General features: G+C 37.3%; 1 protein-coding gene across 2 annotated transcripts in view; it reads right to left on the bottom strand.

Annotated features, from left to right (window-relative positions):
• The window catches only part of ulk2 (unc-51 like autophagy activating kinase 2), a 51,663-nt gene extending 34,647 nt beyond the window's left edge, over window positions 1–17,016 (bottom strand). For both annotated transcript variants that reach the window (XM_087284071.1, XM_087284073.1), the window contains exons 1-3: window positions 15,984–17,016; window positions 12,242–12,334; window positions 10,873–10,914 (exon numbers count right to left, since the gene is read on the bottom strand). In XM_087284071.1, coding sequence (XP_087140197.1) covers window positions 10,873–10,914; window positions 12,242–12,334; window positions 15,984–16,073 — 225 coding nt within the window. In that variant the 5' untranslated portion in view covers window positions 16,074–17,016. The remainder of the gene's footprint in view (window positions 1–10,872; window positions 10,915–12,241; window positions 12,335–15,983) is intronic.
• Between the last annotated feature and the right edge of the window lie 218 nt (window positions 17,017–17,234).

Below are 17,234 nucleotides of genomic sequence, written 5' to 3'. Positions count from 1 at the left end.
ATGTAATAAACAAAAAAGATTGATCTTGGCGTATTGCTAACATAAGAATTTATGTGGAGGACTTTGTCACACTGAATTTTTTTCATTCCTCACTGAGCAAAAACAAACTCAAGCAATGAAATTCCAGAGCAGCGTTCCACTCATATCTCCAGAGTTAAGGCAAACTTCAAAACATCATATATCCAGTCATGACATAAAATCAAAAGTCAGCACGCTTCAGTCCGGCAGTGAGAGAGCATTGCATCATAATTAGGCAGGTTGTGTTACGCAAGCTGGAAACCAGCCAAAAGCGCAGCTTTAAATTCTAGGAATGTTTGAGGAACACCACATGTGCAGCCAGTTGTGAAAGCTGGATATGTTCTTCTTAGAAGCCCAGCCGGTTTCTAGTAATCTAGATGGTGAGGGAACACAACATTCTAGCACTGTAATGAATAGCTGAGGTGTTGTGAGCATATAGACACAGACTGTCTTTCAGAAGAGAATGTTTCTAAAGCAATGTCCCTGGAGCTCTGAATGTCACTTGAGGATGCTTATCAGCAGGAACAGGTAGTGAAGAAAAACAGCACATCATGCTGCCTGTGGCAAGGCCACGAACTTTACAGTTGTAAGATGCAGAAAAAGATTGAAACAACGGTAAACATATTTTCTTGCTTCTACAGCCCACGATAGGTTAGCAAGTAAACAGACAGCCATTAGCGGCTTGAAGAAAAGAAACAAGAAATATAATGTAAAATTGGACATTTAGACACTAATGTGAATGATTAGATGACTGCTAAACAGAAAGTACTGTTTTGCATTGCAAATGCAGTTCATACGCTAACCGATAAGTTTCTGCATGCAGCTCTCCAGGAAAACTGTAACTGGTTCCAGATGCTGTCTCTCTTTCCCAACAACATTCATTGCTCATTGTCTTCATTTGAATTCATCCCTCCTCTCCTTTTCAGAGAACTGAGGACAAGTCAGTCCGTCTTCCACTGGGACACGCTGTTCTCAAGCTCAAGCTTTGTTTTGACACATAGGACTCTGTCTTATGTATACGTAATTCATAAACAACCCAGGCAACACCCACCATGCAGGAAAGCCCCACCCACTATTCTAATTTCATGTTTGCAAACCAGAATTCCTCCAGCCCTTATGTTTTCTTACAAACTGACATGATTGTTGTACAATACTTTATTGTTTCTATGTGATATTATCTTTTCAAGCAGTGCGACAGTAAAATAATTACAATAAGAATATTAGTAGTAGTATCATTACTAATTGTCTAAACCACAACCTCTGAGTTTTTATTTATAAAATAAATAAGAATAATATGGAACTAAATAAGAATTTATCCACTGTAATATTCATTAATTATTCCTTCAGTCACTGATTGTCAGGGATCGCCACAGCTGAATGAACTGCCAACTATTCTGGCATATGTAGCGGATGCCCTTCCAGCCGCAACCCAGTTGTGGGAACCACCCATACACACTCGCATTTACTATGGACAATATAGTTTATTCAATTCACCTATAGCACATGTCTTTGGACTGTGGGGGAAACCCACTCAAACATGGGGAAAACATGCAAACTCCACACAGAAATGCCAACTGACCCAGCCGGGGCTCAAACCAGCGACCTACTTGCTGTGAGGCTAAATCTCAATCTCATGAAGATGCATAAAACACATATTTTGACAAAAACTTATTGACTTGATTTAGAAGGTGTTTATTAACCCTCTTGGGTTTGTTTTTTCTACACTTAAGATGGCTTGAGAGAGTAAGTTCTGCTATAGTATTTTAGTTTTTTTGTTTTATTTTGTGTAAACTATTCATTTAAGGGGCAGCACGGTGGCAAGTTGGGTAGCTCAATCGCCTCACAGCAAGAAGGTCGCTGGTTCGAGCCCTGGCTGGGTCAGTTGGCGCTTCGGAGTGGAGTTTGCATGTCCTCCCCATGTTGGCATGGGTTTCCTTTAGGTGCTCTGGGGGGTATTCCAGAAAGCTGGGTTAACTTACCATCTGCTAAAACCTAAACTCTCGGTTGATTTACCCAAAACCTGCTTACCGCGAGTATGTTGGTTCCAAAACAGGTGACAAGAGTTAGTTAAATCAACCTCCTGAAGATAACCGCGGGTTAATGCGCGTGCACGGCACACACCTGAAGGCATTTTCAGTAGATCGCCGAATTCACGAGTCACCATAGAAAGTCACGGTGAGAAAAAAAGGGCAACGCACTTTACAGAGGCGAAGCTGGAGGTTTTAAACACAGAGATTACACATCTGCTTCAACGAAGGAAAGAAATATAGAATAAGAAATAGATAAGAAAATAAAAAATAAATAATAAGAAAATGTATTAGTTCATTAAATTACACATGCCATCCTCCATTTTATTGTAATGATAAATTAAACTACTCTTTAACATCCTTTTTGAGTATGTTGTGTAACCATTCATGCATTTATTTTTCTTGCCATTAATTTCTTAAGGCCACAATATGTGTATTGACTAATAAGGCTTATAGAAATTGTAATCTTTCTGGAGCTAGAACTCTGTCCAACGTCATTAAACACAGAAACATTATCATAAAAGGTAATATTTAATTACTGGAGCTTTTTATTTAACACTCTAGAATATTCTTTCTGACATGCAGCTAATAGAAAGAGGCCTGTCTAACTGCTGTGTCCTATAATAAAGGCTTTTCAGTGGTTGAGTTTTTGACTTAAACCACACACTCTGTCACTGTTGTAAGTGATTGTTGTCAGATAACTTTAGGTTATTTTTATTTTGCATGCAGACGAAGTTCCTTCTGCCTCAACTAACAAGCAGTGTAAGAATTTTCTGCACTTTTCCATATTTGAATATTACTCTTGGATCACAAAATCTTTTATCTACATATTTAAATTCTAAAGTAGCTGTATAAGGTCCATCTTCAAAGATAAAGTCACATGAGCATCAACTTAAGGTGAGAAATGTATATGAAAAATATGTTACACGTTTAAAGGTGCGTGTGTAAAGCAGTGTACAAAATCATTCATTTTATTTCAGGAAATGAAGAAATGAACAGACCAAACTATTTGATTAAACATAGTTTTTTGACTAATTATATTTTTAGCACTCTTCCATCTGTTTTGTCTGCTTGGGTCACTGAGATTTCCTCTGGGTCAGGCTGCAGGTAGGGTGTCATCGTATAAGGCAGAAAAGGGTATCTTTTGTCCTCCAGCAAGTAACAATGTAGTGCCCAGTAATGATTCTATTTTATAATACAAATATAATAAAAATAAACATTGTGTTGAGCAACATTTGCTTTATAGTTTTTTTTTTTACTATATTTTTGTTATACACTTGAATCATTACTTCCTGAAAATCAGCCATTTAGCCTCAACATAGTGATGAGGTGGGGTGTGTGATGAGCTGGTAAGTGGAAGCAGTAATGAGTTTAATAGATGAAACACCAAAAGATTAAGGATAGAAAATTAAGTTGTACCTGCACACTTATACTTTGGACAAATTTTATATTATCAGTGTCCTTTAGTGACTGATGGAGCTTTGAAATCGGCTGCAATTAATGCACACAATAGCATTTAGAAACCCTGAAAAAATATTATATTAAAAAATGTAGGTGTGTATATATATATATATATATATATATATATATATATATATATATATATATATATATATATATATATATATATTTATATGAACGACGTCCTACATCTTAAATTAAAGATATATTTTCCAACAAAAGACAAAGCTGCCACTTATAATATTATACAGAAAAATGTGAGGGTGCAGAAGGAGAGAAAAAACACAAGGTATGTAAGTGAGATTCGATCTCGCTCCGTTGTGCGCTCTGTTGTTCTTTATCGACGCACTGTCCACTACGCTATTCCCGTGCTCTGTATAATCTGTGTAATGATACGCAGTAATTTATGACCAAGGAACTGTACGAAAGTGTAAAAAACAGTTCAGTGCCAGGCATACTGTACAGGTGGTCATGCTGCCACATTGTACAGTTGCCTAAAATGCCCTGACGCGAATACAAAGAGCTGCACTGAATGTTTTTTTATGGTAAGCACAGACCCGCGGTTTGTCACATTTGATTTCAAAAAGGTTTGTTAAATACATTGACATTATGAATTTGGTTATGAAAAAAAACTATGCACTTATAACCCTCTCACAACGAAAAAACTTGTATCTGTGTGTCCACATCCATAAATATTCCCATCAAAAGAGCACGCAATGCTCAGTAAACTCTCTAAAACAGACAAACTCTAAAACATAGCAACTTACTCTCTGAACATAACCTGCTCCGGAGCAGGTTATCTTCAGAGAGTAAGTTGCTATGGCTACTTAACATACCCAGAAGTTACCTCCTATTTTGGAACCAAAGTTGAGGTTATCTACCTACTTACTCTCAAACTTACCCGGGTATGTCACATAACCTGCTTTCTGGAACAGCCCCCTGGTTTCCCCCACAGTTTAAAGACATGCGCTATAGGTGAATTGAATAAGCTAATTTGGCCTTTACAACTTTTTTTTTTTTTTTCCTGATTACTGAATTTAATTTGTGGATTTTGCTGTAAAATGTCTAACAGGTGTTTTGAATCTTTTTGCAATAAAAAAAACTTAAATATAAAAAAAAAAAGATTTTATTGAGATGTATTATTGGTGATTGGATGGTTGTCAGCACAAATGAGTAGCTTTACTTGGACAAAGCAAAATTAAGACCTGTTTTAAATCATTTAAGACCTACAACACCATATTTCAGTGAATTTGAGACTTTTTAAGGCCTAAAATTTAGTTTTTTAAAAATTTAAGACATTTTAAGACCCAGCAGACACCCTGGTGAATGTGAGAGTGTATGGGTGTTTCTCAGTGCTGGATTGCAGCTGGAAGGCCATCCACTGCATAAAAATATGCTGGATAATTTGGCGGTTCATTCCACTGTGGCGACCCCTGTTAAATTAGGGACTAAGTCGAAGGAGAATGAATGAATGAATATTCCTTAAAGAAAAACAACAATTCAATCACAATAACATAACAAATTGTGGTTCACTAAATTTACTTTTAACTGTTAAACCATCAAGCTTCTTTGTTGACAACAGCCTGTTTGTAAGTGCTTCTCATTAAAAAAAATTGGGAAGATGCACATTATATGCAATGTAAACTTACACTGCGGGCAGATTTGGTATGTGTAGAGCACCTTTTACTGCTTTGCTCAGAGATACTGATAAGACGGGATCATAAGCTGCTCATGTGCAAAAGTACAGTACAGTGAAAGTACATACAGTGAAAATGTCCTTGCATTGTTAAACATAATTTGGGAAATATTTAAAAAAGAAATAAAAACCAAAGGGGGGCTAATAATTCTGACTTCAACTGTATATTAATTAAATCAAAGTCTTTGCGATATAATTGCATCAATTCGAGTTTTTTTTTCATTTTAGTCTGATTAATCGTGCAGTTTTTCAGCGAACTGTCTCTTTAAAGGCAGAGCACAAGTACACCCGTGTCAGGCAGAAGAAAGAATCACCACCCTGTTATTACAGCAGGTCTCCAGCCTCCCTCTGCCAATGCAGACACCACCGAATAGTGTTTGACTGGAGCACTTCAGCTCTCACTGCAAGCCTGTAATTAAAGCAGCTTCAGAGAAGTCTTCAGTTCCATCGCTGCACATCCCCATTGAGAAAAAGCACAATAACGCTTCAACATCTCTCTGTGCATGCGTTCTGAGCAAAGCACACACGTGTCAACTGCCTCTGACGTTGGCATTAACTTCAGGCAGCCTCCATTCACACTTCTTCATCATGTGGGATGAGATTGTTATCGGAGCTGCAGGTCTGGCCTGAAGTGCTACTGCACGGCATATGCTACATGTGGCGTATTAGGATCTGAGGGTTGCCTCTCATAGCACGGCTGAAATGTGAAAGGGCAAGTGCTCCCTGTTGATGTGCTTTATCCCGACACCTCTGGCTGGGTACAAAAAAGTCAATCCTCCTAACATCTTTAATGACAGTGGATTGTAAACAGTCCACGACAGCGTAATTGAGCCTTGGAAGGGAGCACCGTCAATATTCCCCAAGGCTCCGTGCTGCCATCAGGAGAAGTGTTGTGGATAAAGGTCACGTTCTTCTGTAGTATATGGCTCACGGTGTCCGCCGAGGTAAACGGCCAGACATTTATCTCATTTGAGGAGCAATCAAGCAGGTTTACACTTGCTTTGTATTTACAGTGACTCGAGTTAGTAAAAGCGACAGATCTACAAACTGATAGTGACATCATTAAATCCAGAAGGAAAAGGTCGATTAGCTGCAGACATACAAACTCATTTTGTGAGCACGCAACAACACCGCCACAAAGAAGAATGCAACTGCAGCTGGGGAATGGGGTAATCTGGTGTAATTAGAAAAGTATTTAGTATAATTACAGCTATTATAGAAAAATATTTTAACAACGTAATGTATAAATTCAACATTTATTCCTCACTGATCTAACAGATGCCAGACTAAAGCCTTAGGCCAGAGAAGTTGCTAATACAGTTAGCAAGTAATATATTTAGCTATATATATTTTTTTTTTCTATCTGTATTTGAGTTTAAATAATTGTACAGTAAAATTCAGCTTACGCCTGTTGTACTGAACAAAAACAACATTTTATTAACCACTGTGTGTACAAAAATTAATTTGTAAAATATTATATATAGATCTTCAGATTTTATGCTTGGTTGACGCATGACTCTATGTTCACTAGACATTATGTAGTGCACAATGATCACAAGAGATTATGTTTTGTTATTTTTGATGAGAAACGATAGCTGAATCTAAAATTGCATACTACTCATTAAGGTAATACATTTGAATTTACTTAAAGACTGTTAGAAAAGTGTATTTTATGGAACATAATATGAATTAAAAGTCTCAATGGAATTCGCATGTACTACATCTGCTATTTTCAATGCACCAATTCACTACTGTTTATACAATATCTTGCATAGCATCATGAAATACAAAACTGTTAATTTAATGTGAACTTTAGAATCTCAGCAGATGTAGTTGATCATCCAGGTACTTTCTGCTTACTTGTTTTTTTTAATACTATAAATTTGGACATACAATTTGGCTCACATACTGTTTTACACACATGATTATGCGATTTCAGATGCACAGAAAGTCTCTTTTGCCTTCTGTATGTTTATCATAAAATCAAACAGTAAATGGTGTTTTGACACCAGTACTCAGTGAAGAGCATCAGCGAATAGTATCAATCCTTCATCTTTACTACAAGTTATAGCACCACATAAAGATAAATTACCTTCTCATGTCTGCAAAACATCAAGAAAAATATTCATTCATTCATTTATTTTCCTTTAGCTTAGTCCCTTTATTTATTAGGAGTCGCCACAGTGGAATGAACCACCAACTACTCTGGCATATGTTTTACGCAGCGAATGCACTTTTAGTTGCAACCCAGAACTGAGAAACACCTTTAGACTCTCGGATACATACACACACTAAGGCCGTACTCACACTAGGTACAGTTGCCTCGAACCGGGCCAAAGCACGCTTGTCCCCCCTCCCGTCTCCCCCGACGGCCCGCGCTCACACCATATCGGGCCTCGGCACGCTTACGTCATCGCTGCTGCGCTGTTCAGAAGCGCTCTCTATGGCAAGCCTTTTTAGCATTTAAATCTTTGTTCTGACTCCATAAATATATTTAGAGATATCTCTAATCATATTTTGACTAGTCATAATTATAATTCGACTAGTCAGAATTGCAATTGCAATTTTACTAGTACGAAATCAGATTGGAGATATCTGCAAATATATTATGACTAGTCATATTGCTCTATTGACTTCCATTGAAAAATATTTGCAGATATCTCTAAATGAGTTTTGACTAGTCACAATTGTAATTAGAGATATCTCTAACTGAGTTTTTACTAGTCATAATACATTTGGAGATGTCTTTAATTCGTCATATTTAGAGATATTTACAAATATATTTGAAGATATCTCTAATTAATTTACTAAAAGTCGAATTACAGTTGTAGATATCTGGAATTGGATTTTTGACGAGATATCTCCAATCTGATTTCGTACTAATACAATTGTAATTGCAGATATCTCTAATTGTCATTCTGACTAGTCGAATTATAGTATCGACTTGTCAAAATATAATTAGAGATATCTCTAAATATATTTATGGATAGCCAGAACAAGGTTTAAATGCTAAAACGGCTTGCCATACGCTCTCACCCAGTAGCACAGTGGAGATTTCTCTAGTTATATCGTTTCAGTCGTTTGATATGCCGTCAAATATTTCGCCAAACAGTCCTTAGGGATGCGGGGACACGCAGTCAGATATTTCGCCGAACAGATCCGCCACTTTTGGCGCTTATAAACAATCATAAAGCTCTCGTGCTGCAGGAATGAGGAGGTCTGCTGAAGGCGCGTAGCTGACGTGCTGTGAGGAGTTTGCGTCTTTAATAAACTACGGCAGTTTGCGATCACTGAACAGCAAGAATGATTAATAAATCCATATGAAACAGCCCCTTAAAAGTCACGTATCGCTTTCGGTTTCGGGCTTTGGCGCGTTTTGCACTCACACACATGCCCAAGTGATCCGCGCTCAGGCACACCTCTTCCAACCGGGCCAGGGCCGGCCAAGTGAACCGTGCTTGAGCCCGATTCAGCGCACTCACACTTCTCAAACGATCCGAGAAACGGGCCTGGGCACGGTACGGATGGCATAGTGTGAGTAGGCCCTAATACACTATGGCCAGTTTCGTTAACGTACTGTAATTCTAGCATGTGTCTATTGACCCACACAAACAAAGGGAGAACATGCAAACTCCAGACAGAAATGTCAACTGGCCCAGTAAGGATTTGAACCAGTGACCTTCTTGCTGTGAGGTGACAGTGCTAACCACTGAGCCACCAAAGAAAAATATTTTTAAACAAATATAAAATGGGGGCGAAGCAGTGGCGCAGTAGGTAGTGCTGTCGCCTCACAGCAAGAAGGTCGCAGGTTCGAGCCTTGGCTCAGTTGGCGTTTCTGTGTGGAGTTTGCATGTTCTCCCTGCGTTCGCGTGTATTTCCTCCGGGTGCTCCGGTTTCCCCCTCAGTCCAAAGACATGCGGTATAGGTGGGAAGACTAAATTGTCCGCAGTGTATGAGTGTGTGTGTGAATGTGTGTGTGGATGTTTCCCAGAGATGGGTTGCGACTGGAAGGGCATCCGCTGCGTAAAAACTTGCTGGATAAGTTGTCAGTTCTTTCCGCTGTGGCAACTGCGGATTAATAAAGGGACTAAGCCGACAAGAAAATTAAATAAATGAAATATAAAATGTTTTATTTTTTATTTTCATTCAGATGCTGATGTTTAGTTTTCATTTATTTGGATGAAGCAGTACATTTAAAAAAAAAAAAAATAATAATAATATATATATATATATATATATATATATATATATATATATATATATATATATATATATATATAAATATATATATAATTTTGCCACTATACACTAATGTTAAACTATATATCTGCATGTTTCCCTGGCAGAAGAACAGCTGGTGTTGTGGAAAGACTTGAACCTTCCAGTGTAAAATAAGTTCCATCTCCGTCAGACTGACCATGTGATTTTGAAAACAGTAGTTGGAGAGCAGCACATCTCAGCATTACATCAATGTATTTATGGTCAACCAATAGAACCAGCGACACAGCATGTGAGTCTCCAAAACAGCTGATGAACACCTACAGTACGTCACAACTGACAGCCACTTCTCCATTTTAGCCCAGGGTGGAAAAAAGCACACATCGGGCCAAGTGGGACAGAGTTTGGCACAAACAGTCACAGCCAGGATAAAACGCCATCCTTTCTCACACCAACTAGTATCCCAATGATAGATAAAAACGTGTATCTTGAAGTAAAATCTGTCTCAGAAAGATGAATGTAAAAGTCTTGTAGCGTACAGACCTCTCCGCCCCTGCAGCAGAGATATATTACACATGAAATCCCTCTTCTTTTTGAGTGTCTTCAAAGATGCTGCACAAATTCAGCACAAAAACTAGTTGAGAAAAGCATAAAGGATAAAGGGTCTGAGGGCCCCCATTAGCACTGCAGGTTTGTGTTGGGTGGGAGTGTTATATAAGCGCAGGAAGACGCACGCTGTGTGGGAAGAGCAGGATATTTAACATCTCTCCTCTCTATACTGGGAAGCACTGCATGTCAAAGGTGTATAGGTGACTGAATCATAACAGCCATAATTAAACCCACTTCTTTTTGCCTTGATTCTGCTGTAGACGTCAACGTCCTGTCAGAACAGTGCCTGCTCTGTCGGCTGAGGGTTTGGACCAATGAAACGGCGCTTAAACAGCCCACACCATTCCAGTAGAGGCAAACCCTCCCCCCTATATGAGACTGCTAGTGGGATGCAGAAAGGAGGAAGGCTGGTTATTGATGGATGAATTAGCTTGCTAACAAAACTAGCTGACTTCTGACATTTTCGGCATTGTGTGCAACTTCAAGCCCTAAGGATGCTGAGAAAGAATCTTACTTTCTTCCTGAGCAGTGACATTATTGTTAATGCGCCCATGTGCTGTATTTCAGCATTAATATATATGCAATTACAATTAACTGATGCTCCAGTGGCTTTAGAGAATAATGTGTGTGGTATTCTCTCACATGCAAAAGGTTTTGAGCAATGTACAGAAAGGCTTAGTCTCGGGCAGGACATGTGATTTGGTGGATGGTGGTGTTATATAAGAACTGGGCCAGTCCCGTAGGCCCTCACAGCTCTTATTAGTGGATAGTAGCACAGCACTTAGAGCTCTAGGCAAATCAAATTCAGAGATCAGTGTAAAACATGAATAAAAGTGCCTTTACCTGGACATCATAGAGCGCCACAATGTTTTCATGCTGGAGTTCCTATAAACAAAGAGTAAACACTGAAGTACTGTACAAGTTGAAAAGACACCCACATACACCCACATATACCCATATATATATATATATATATATATATATATATATATATATATATATATATATATATATATATATATATATATATATATATATCACCAAGGTTGCATCTAAAATATTGATCAAAACGCAGTAAGATAATAGGACTAGGAAATATCATACATCTTAAAATAACTGATAAGTAATTTATTCCTGCTGATGACACAGCTGAATTTTAGGCAAATTTTAGGCCATGATGGACAGAGGCCAGTGAGCAAAGATGCCAGGGTTAAACCCCTTCTCTTTGTCGAAGGACATTCAGGGATTTTTAACAACCACAGAGGGCCTCGGTTTAACTTGTCATCCGAAAGATGCCATTCACTGATAGTGATGGGTAGTTATTGAATGATTCGTTCATTTTGAATTAATCTCTTATGTGACTTAAAAGTGACGAGTCCTCTGAGGGAGTGATTCGTTCATTTGTGCATGATTAGCTCTTCTATCAGGTTTGATTCATTTGTTCATCACGTAAAAGACAGAAGCCAATCATATATGTATTTAGAGCTGGAAAAAGATTTGATCCGTTTATCTCCCGAGTCCTCAGGTTTGAGTCATCTCTCTTCATGTGCTGTCACTTGATGAATGAACGACTCAAAAACCAGAAGACTCGAAAGGTGAACTAATGGCTCCTTTCGGATTAGGCTGTGTACTTTGGTTAAATTTTCTGTTTTACGGAGAGAAGATTTTTACAACACATTTCTAAACATAATAGTTTTAATAACTAATTTCTAATAACTGATTATTTTATCTTTGCCATGATGACAGTAAATAATATTTGACTAGATATTTTCAAGACACTTCTACACAGCTTAAAGTGACATTTAAACCTTTTTAACCTAGCTTAACTAGGTTAATTAAGTTAACTAGGCAGGTTAGGGTAATTAGGCAAGTTATTGTATAACGATGGTTTGCTCTGTAGACTATCGAAAAAATTGTTTAAAGGGGCTAATCATTTTGACCTTAAAATGGGTTTCAGAAAATTAAAACTGCTTTTATTCTTTCCAAAATTAAACAAATAAGACTTTCTCCAGAAGAAAACATATTATCAGACATACTGTGAAAATTCCCTTGCTCTATTAAACATAATTTGGGAAATAGTTAAAAAAGAAAAAAAAATTAAAGGAGTGCTAATAATTCTGACTTCAACTGTAAATGTCTTTACTGTAGCATTTGATCAGTTTAATGTCGCCTTGCTTAAAATAATCAAATAAATAAAGAAATAACGACTTACCTTTAAAATTTTTATTTCTTTGCCAAGCAGAATCTGGGATTTGGAGAGATTCTTTTTGTTAATGCTTTTGATGGCGACCTCCCAATCAGTCTTCTGAAAATATCACAGAAAGATAGAGATAAATTATAAACAGGTGAAATGGTGTTTGATGTGCTTAACTGTTCAATTGAATCCTGTGAAAATTTCGAGCACTACACTGCAAAAAATACTGTTCTTACTTAGATGTTTTTGTCTTGTTTTTGGTCCAAATATCTAAAAATTCTTAGATCAAGAAGCAATTTCTAGGCAAGCAAAACATAATGTCTTGTTTTCAGATATAATATGCCAAAATAATCTGCCAATGGGGTAAGAAAAATAATCTCATGTCAAAAGGAAAAACTAGATTCTTTTTTTACCCCATTGGCAGATTATTTTGCTTGTTCGTTTAGGCATATTATTTCCTAAAACAAGACAACGTGTTTTGCATTTTTGCAGTGTAGAGTTTACATATCTGACCTGTAAGTACTGTGTAGGAGTCTTTTGTTGAAGTCACTAACATTTGCTTCAAAAGGTCTTTCTTTTCAGCGTTCTATTTTTGAACTTGTGGCCTGGTACCACATAAAGCTGATAGTATAATTGGGATTTTAGCCTTTGGCAGATGCACTCTTGTGTGTGGGACTCCATAGAGCTGCACACTATCTTAAAGGAACTGTGTCCCCAACGCAGAGTCCAAATCCATGAATAGAACAATGCTTTTCATCTAAATGTAGGTTAATAGGAGATGTTCCTGCAGCACCCAGTGCCATAGCCAAGCGCTGGCAGCATGCAAGAGTGGCTGCGTTCATCTCGCCTCGATGAAAGCAGACTCAGCCAAGCGTGGTAAAGGCAACCCAGAGAAAACGCTTTTGGCTTTTATACTGACCCCATTCAATAGATTAGCACTCAAGGTCTCTGCTTTTAATATCACATCTCATCAAGGAATAAGAGGCTGAAATGCTGAACTTCAAAAAGAAATGAGAGAAATGGCCTGTATATCTTGTGTTAGCGGAATCTTCTGATGTGTCAATCAAGGATCATAAGCATGTGTGATGATACTGTACAGTATATAGATAACATGTTTGTAGGATGAAACTAAAATTGGTCTCACTGGTAGTATTGAGTCAGCTGCTTTGGATGAGGCAGGTGATCATAAATATGCATCAGATTACTCCTGCTATAAATAGTCACGGCTTGATGACTGCATACTGTGCATACAGTTGAGCACTTCCACACACACAAGCACAGGCAGAGATAGCCATTATATTGACCGACAGATGCATCCTTAACCATTTCAGAATGTGTCTATGAGTATGTTTGTTTACATGACACCAATAATCCGATTTTATTATGAATAAGACAATACTCAAATTAAGAATCTACCACGTAAACAGTTATTTTTAATTACCTTAATCCAACTAAAGTCATAATCGAACTAAACAGAAATCGAATTAAGTCATGTTGAGTATGCAGACTTTAGTCACATTTTAAGTGCAGTGCAGATATTTAAACACTGCAATCAAACTATTACTGTTATGTAGGATTTTCACAGCATTTTGCGACAGGACAGTCTACAGATAAACGGCTGTTTGACACAATTCTCTGCATATACCCAGTCAGGGAAGGACCACAGATACCTGCAAGGCTTTTTTTCCTAAATGGTGTGCGATATCAAATTCCTTTAAAACTAGACTCCAGCAGTTCATACTCTCATCCAATATCTCGTTTGACAAAGGGGCATGCATGAAATGTTCCCGAATGACAGTGAAAGTGCCAAACTTCAGTTAAAGTTGACAAATTAAAAATGACATGAAACTCCGAAGGAAATGTGGATAGCGTTGTGATGCAATAGCGCTAATCGAATTATGTGCTATAACATGCAAAACAGGATCATGAAAGAACATTCAAAAAGCATCTCAAGTAAACACCTTAATCATATTATTGTCTTAATCAGATTAAGGCAAATAATTTGATCACTGATAACCATTTAAACATAGTCTAGCATTAGCATTTTGATCTGATTAGATTTGAACAAAACTGGAAGAGCTTTTCCCACAAAATCTGAGTCATTTGAATCCTGATTTTTCTGTCATCTAGTAAACCTGAATGCTGTAAATGATAAGAAAGATTTTTCTGCTTCTGCCTATTTTCTGTTTTTGCTCAGTCATTTTTCTTTTTTGTATTTTTATTATTATTTATTACTTTATCACAATGATTTGAAACTTGGCAATGTTTTTGGAATCTATCACATGAACATTAGAAAAAATATGTACAATAATATATGTATGTGTAAATATAGTCATGCTTTTGTTGTTTGCAATCAGAAAAGTCTGCATTGAAAATTTATTTCAACCAGAGGACATGTTGGGTACTGTGCCCAAAAAAACACTGAAAACACATTTAAGTTTTTTTTTTTTTTTTTTTTTTTACCTGTGATTTAAAACACATATTGTTTAGATTTATGGCTTTGACTGTCATGCAGATTTAGAGTTTGACATATATTGTACAATAAGTATTGCATATTACATCACCATTTCATGCAATTTGCCAAAAAAATAAGCTTGAACTTTTTCAATCCGTTGTCCAACACATTATATATTTATGACAGCAGAAGTTGGACATTATATTTTAGATCTAAGCAAGAAAATATTTTATAAATGGCTCATAACTACTGCATAAATATAATTTAGTGCAATTGCAATATAACAGTCATCTCTGGTGATGCTTTCAAAACACTGGATGCAACAATAGTTACGATAAGGTAATTAACATATAATGTTAAAACAGTAGCTGTGATGCTAAAACTATGTCTTTAAATCAGTCAGTGTGTTTTGTGTATGCAAGTCAATATAAAAATAAACCACAAAAATAAGAGCAAAATGTGTCAAAACATCTCAATGCATTAAGTATTTCTACATGTGTACATTGGGTACTATGCACAATAAAAAAAAATACTAAAAACTCATTTTATTTTATTTTCTGTTTTACCTGTGATTAAAAACACATTTTGTTTAGTTTTATGGCTTTGATTGTCATACAGATTTTGAGTTTAACATATATTGTACAATGAATATTGCATATTAAATCTGAAAACAGTATTTCATGCAATTTGCAATGCATAAAAATAAACTTCCAAGATTTATGATAGCAGAAGTTGTACATTATATTTCAGATATATGCGTGTTATTAATGGATTATAACCGCTGCACACATATAATTAAGTGGAATAAAGTCCCATTATAAAAATGATCAACGAAATATATTCATTTCATTGCAATACAACAGTCATGTCTGGCGATGCTTTCAAAACACTGGATGCAACAACAGTTAAAATATGGTTACAAACATATAACGCTAAAACAGCTTTAGTCCTGATGCAAAAATAAGAGCAAAATGTGCGTCCCTCCGCCCAAAGTAGACCGGTCAGTCGTATTGACGTCAGACAGCTTATTCACGCAGGCTGTTTTATGAATGAATGACTCCAGCAGTATGTGACCTATTCAAGCACACGTTACATAAAAACAACCCACGGTTTATAATCACTGCGATGAGCACGACATCTCACACAAGACGACGTGCAAAAAACGCAATGCATAAATTACACAAATCTATATTCATCCCTATTAAATTAAATTACATCAATGTAATTAATATGACATTTATACCCATGGGGATGCAACGAGCATGGCCCAGACTTGCTGTGAATATAAGACGAGTGCTTATTTACCTTTTTATGTCTTCCCTTGAAGACGACCGCAAAGGCTCCGTGTCCGATGAGGTCTTTTCGGCTGTATTCAAAATCTCCCACCGTCTCCATATTTTTGGCAGGTGTCCGGTGATGATACACAACAGCTTGAGATGGAGAGGCTGCTATAGGGACAAGTTCCTCAAACTCTCTTTAATCCTGGCGACAGTCTGTTCAAGAACACTGTCATCCCCAAATTATCAATGCTAGAGACTATATAGTATACTTGAGAGTTTATTTATAACCGTCTGGCTGAAAATCAAGAATCAAAACAAAGCTAAGTGTGAAGTTTAAGTGACTAACGTTAGATGCTAGATGCGCATAACTATTTTCGTTGTCGCTCTCTGACTCCAGTTAACAAGGCATTTCGCAAAATAGCTTGATGAAATAGCTATTAATCCAACTAAGATGTATAGTTTCCGAGCTACATGTTGTCAGTTCAGTTTAAAAGGAAAGAAAGAGGTTGCAAACGCCCTCACTCTCGTGCTGTAACAGTGCCTCGTTAAGTCAATAACTGCGCGGCGGGTCACTGAGTTGCCCATCGCGAGCTGGCTACAATGACAGCCAGCAAGCGACAATACAGCAATGTTTATAATGACAACACAGCAGGTAACGTTAAATCTCAATATGTCTAGAAGTGCTCCCACATCTATTTTACACAGTCAAAACGCGTCGCTAAAATTCTAGCAGGTTAGTTTACAAAACAAGCGATCCAGAGCACCGTTCCCCGATGCGTTTAATGTAATAGTCATCTGTCCATCTGCAAAAATAAGATTATCTCCTTCAGATCCATATGAGTGCTGGGTAACAATACACCATTTCTTCAGTTCACCCGTCTGTCCTGCTTTCGATATCGAGGGACAATGCAGAAAAACATCAGTGCTTCGCTTTTAACAAAAGCGTAAAAAAGACGTTAAAAGCACGATCCGTTATGTGAACGGAGTTTATCGTTTTATCTTCTGTTCGTTCGGAGAGGAATTTGATCTTGATCGCACAGTTGCAGCATTACAATGACAGTAGAGCTCTCCTCTCGCAGGAGAACGAGACCATCATATCGTGTTCCTCCGCGCACACGAGTGCGACGCCCTCCGCCGTGAAAAATAGGTCTCAGGCTTGCAAAACAAAGCCTGGCTAAGGGCTGCACGAAATCCGAGTATATACACGTGAGAAGAACATCTCTAGGACGTAGTGCAAACGTGAAATGTGTACGTTAAAAAGTCAGTATATAGTTTT

Source organism: Danio rerio, chromosome 15 (assembly GCF_052040795.2).
Source record: "Danio rerio strain M-AB ecotype USA chromosome 15, GRCz13ab, whole genome shotgun sequence".
NCBI lineage: Eukaryota > Metazoa > Chordata > Actinopteri > Cypriniformes > Danionidae > Danio > Danio rerio.
This window is presented reverse-complemented; position numbering and strand designations above follow the sequence as displayed.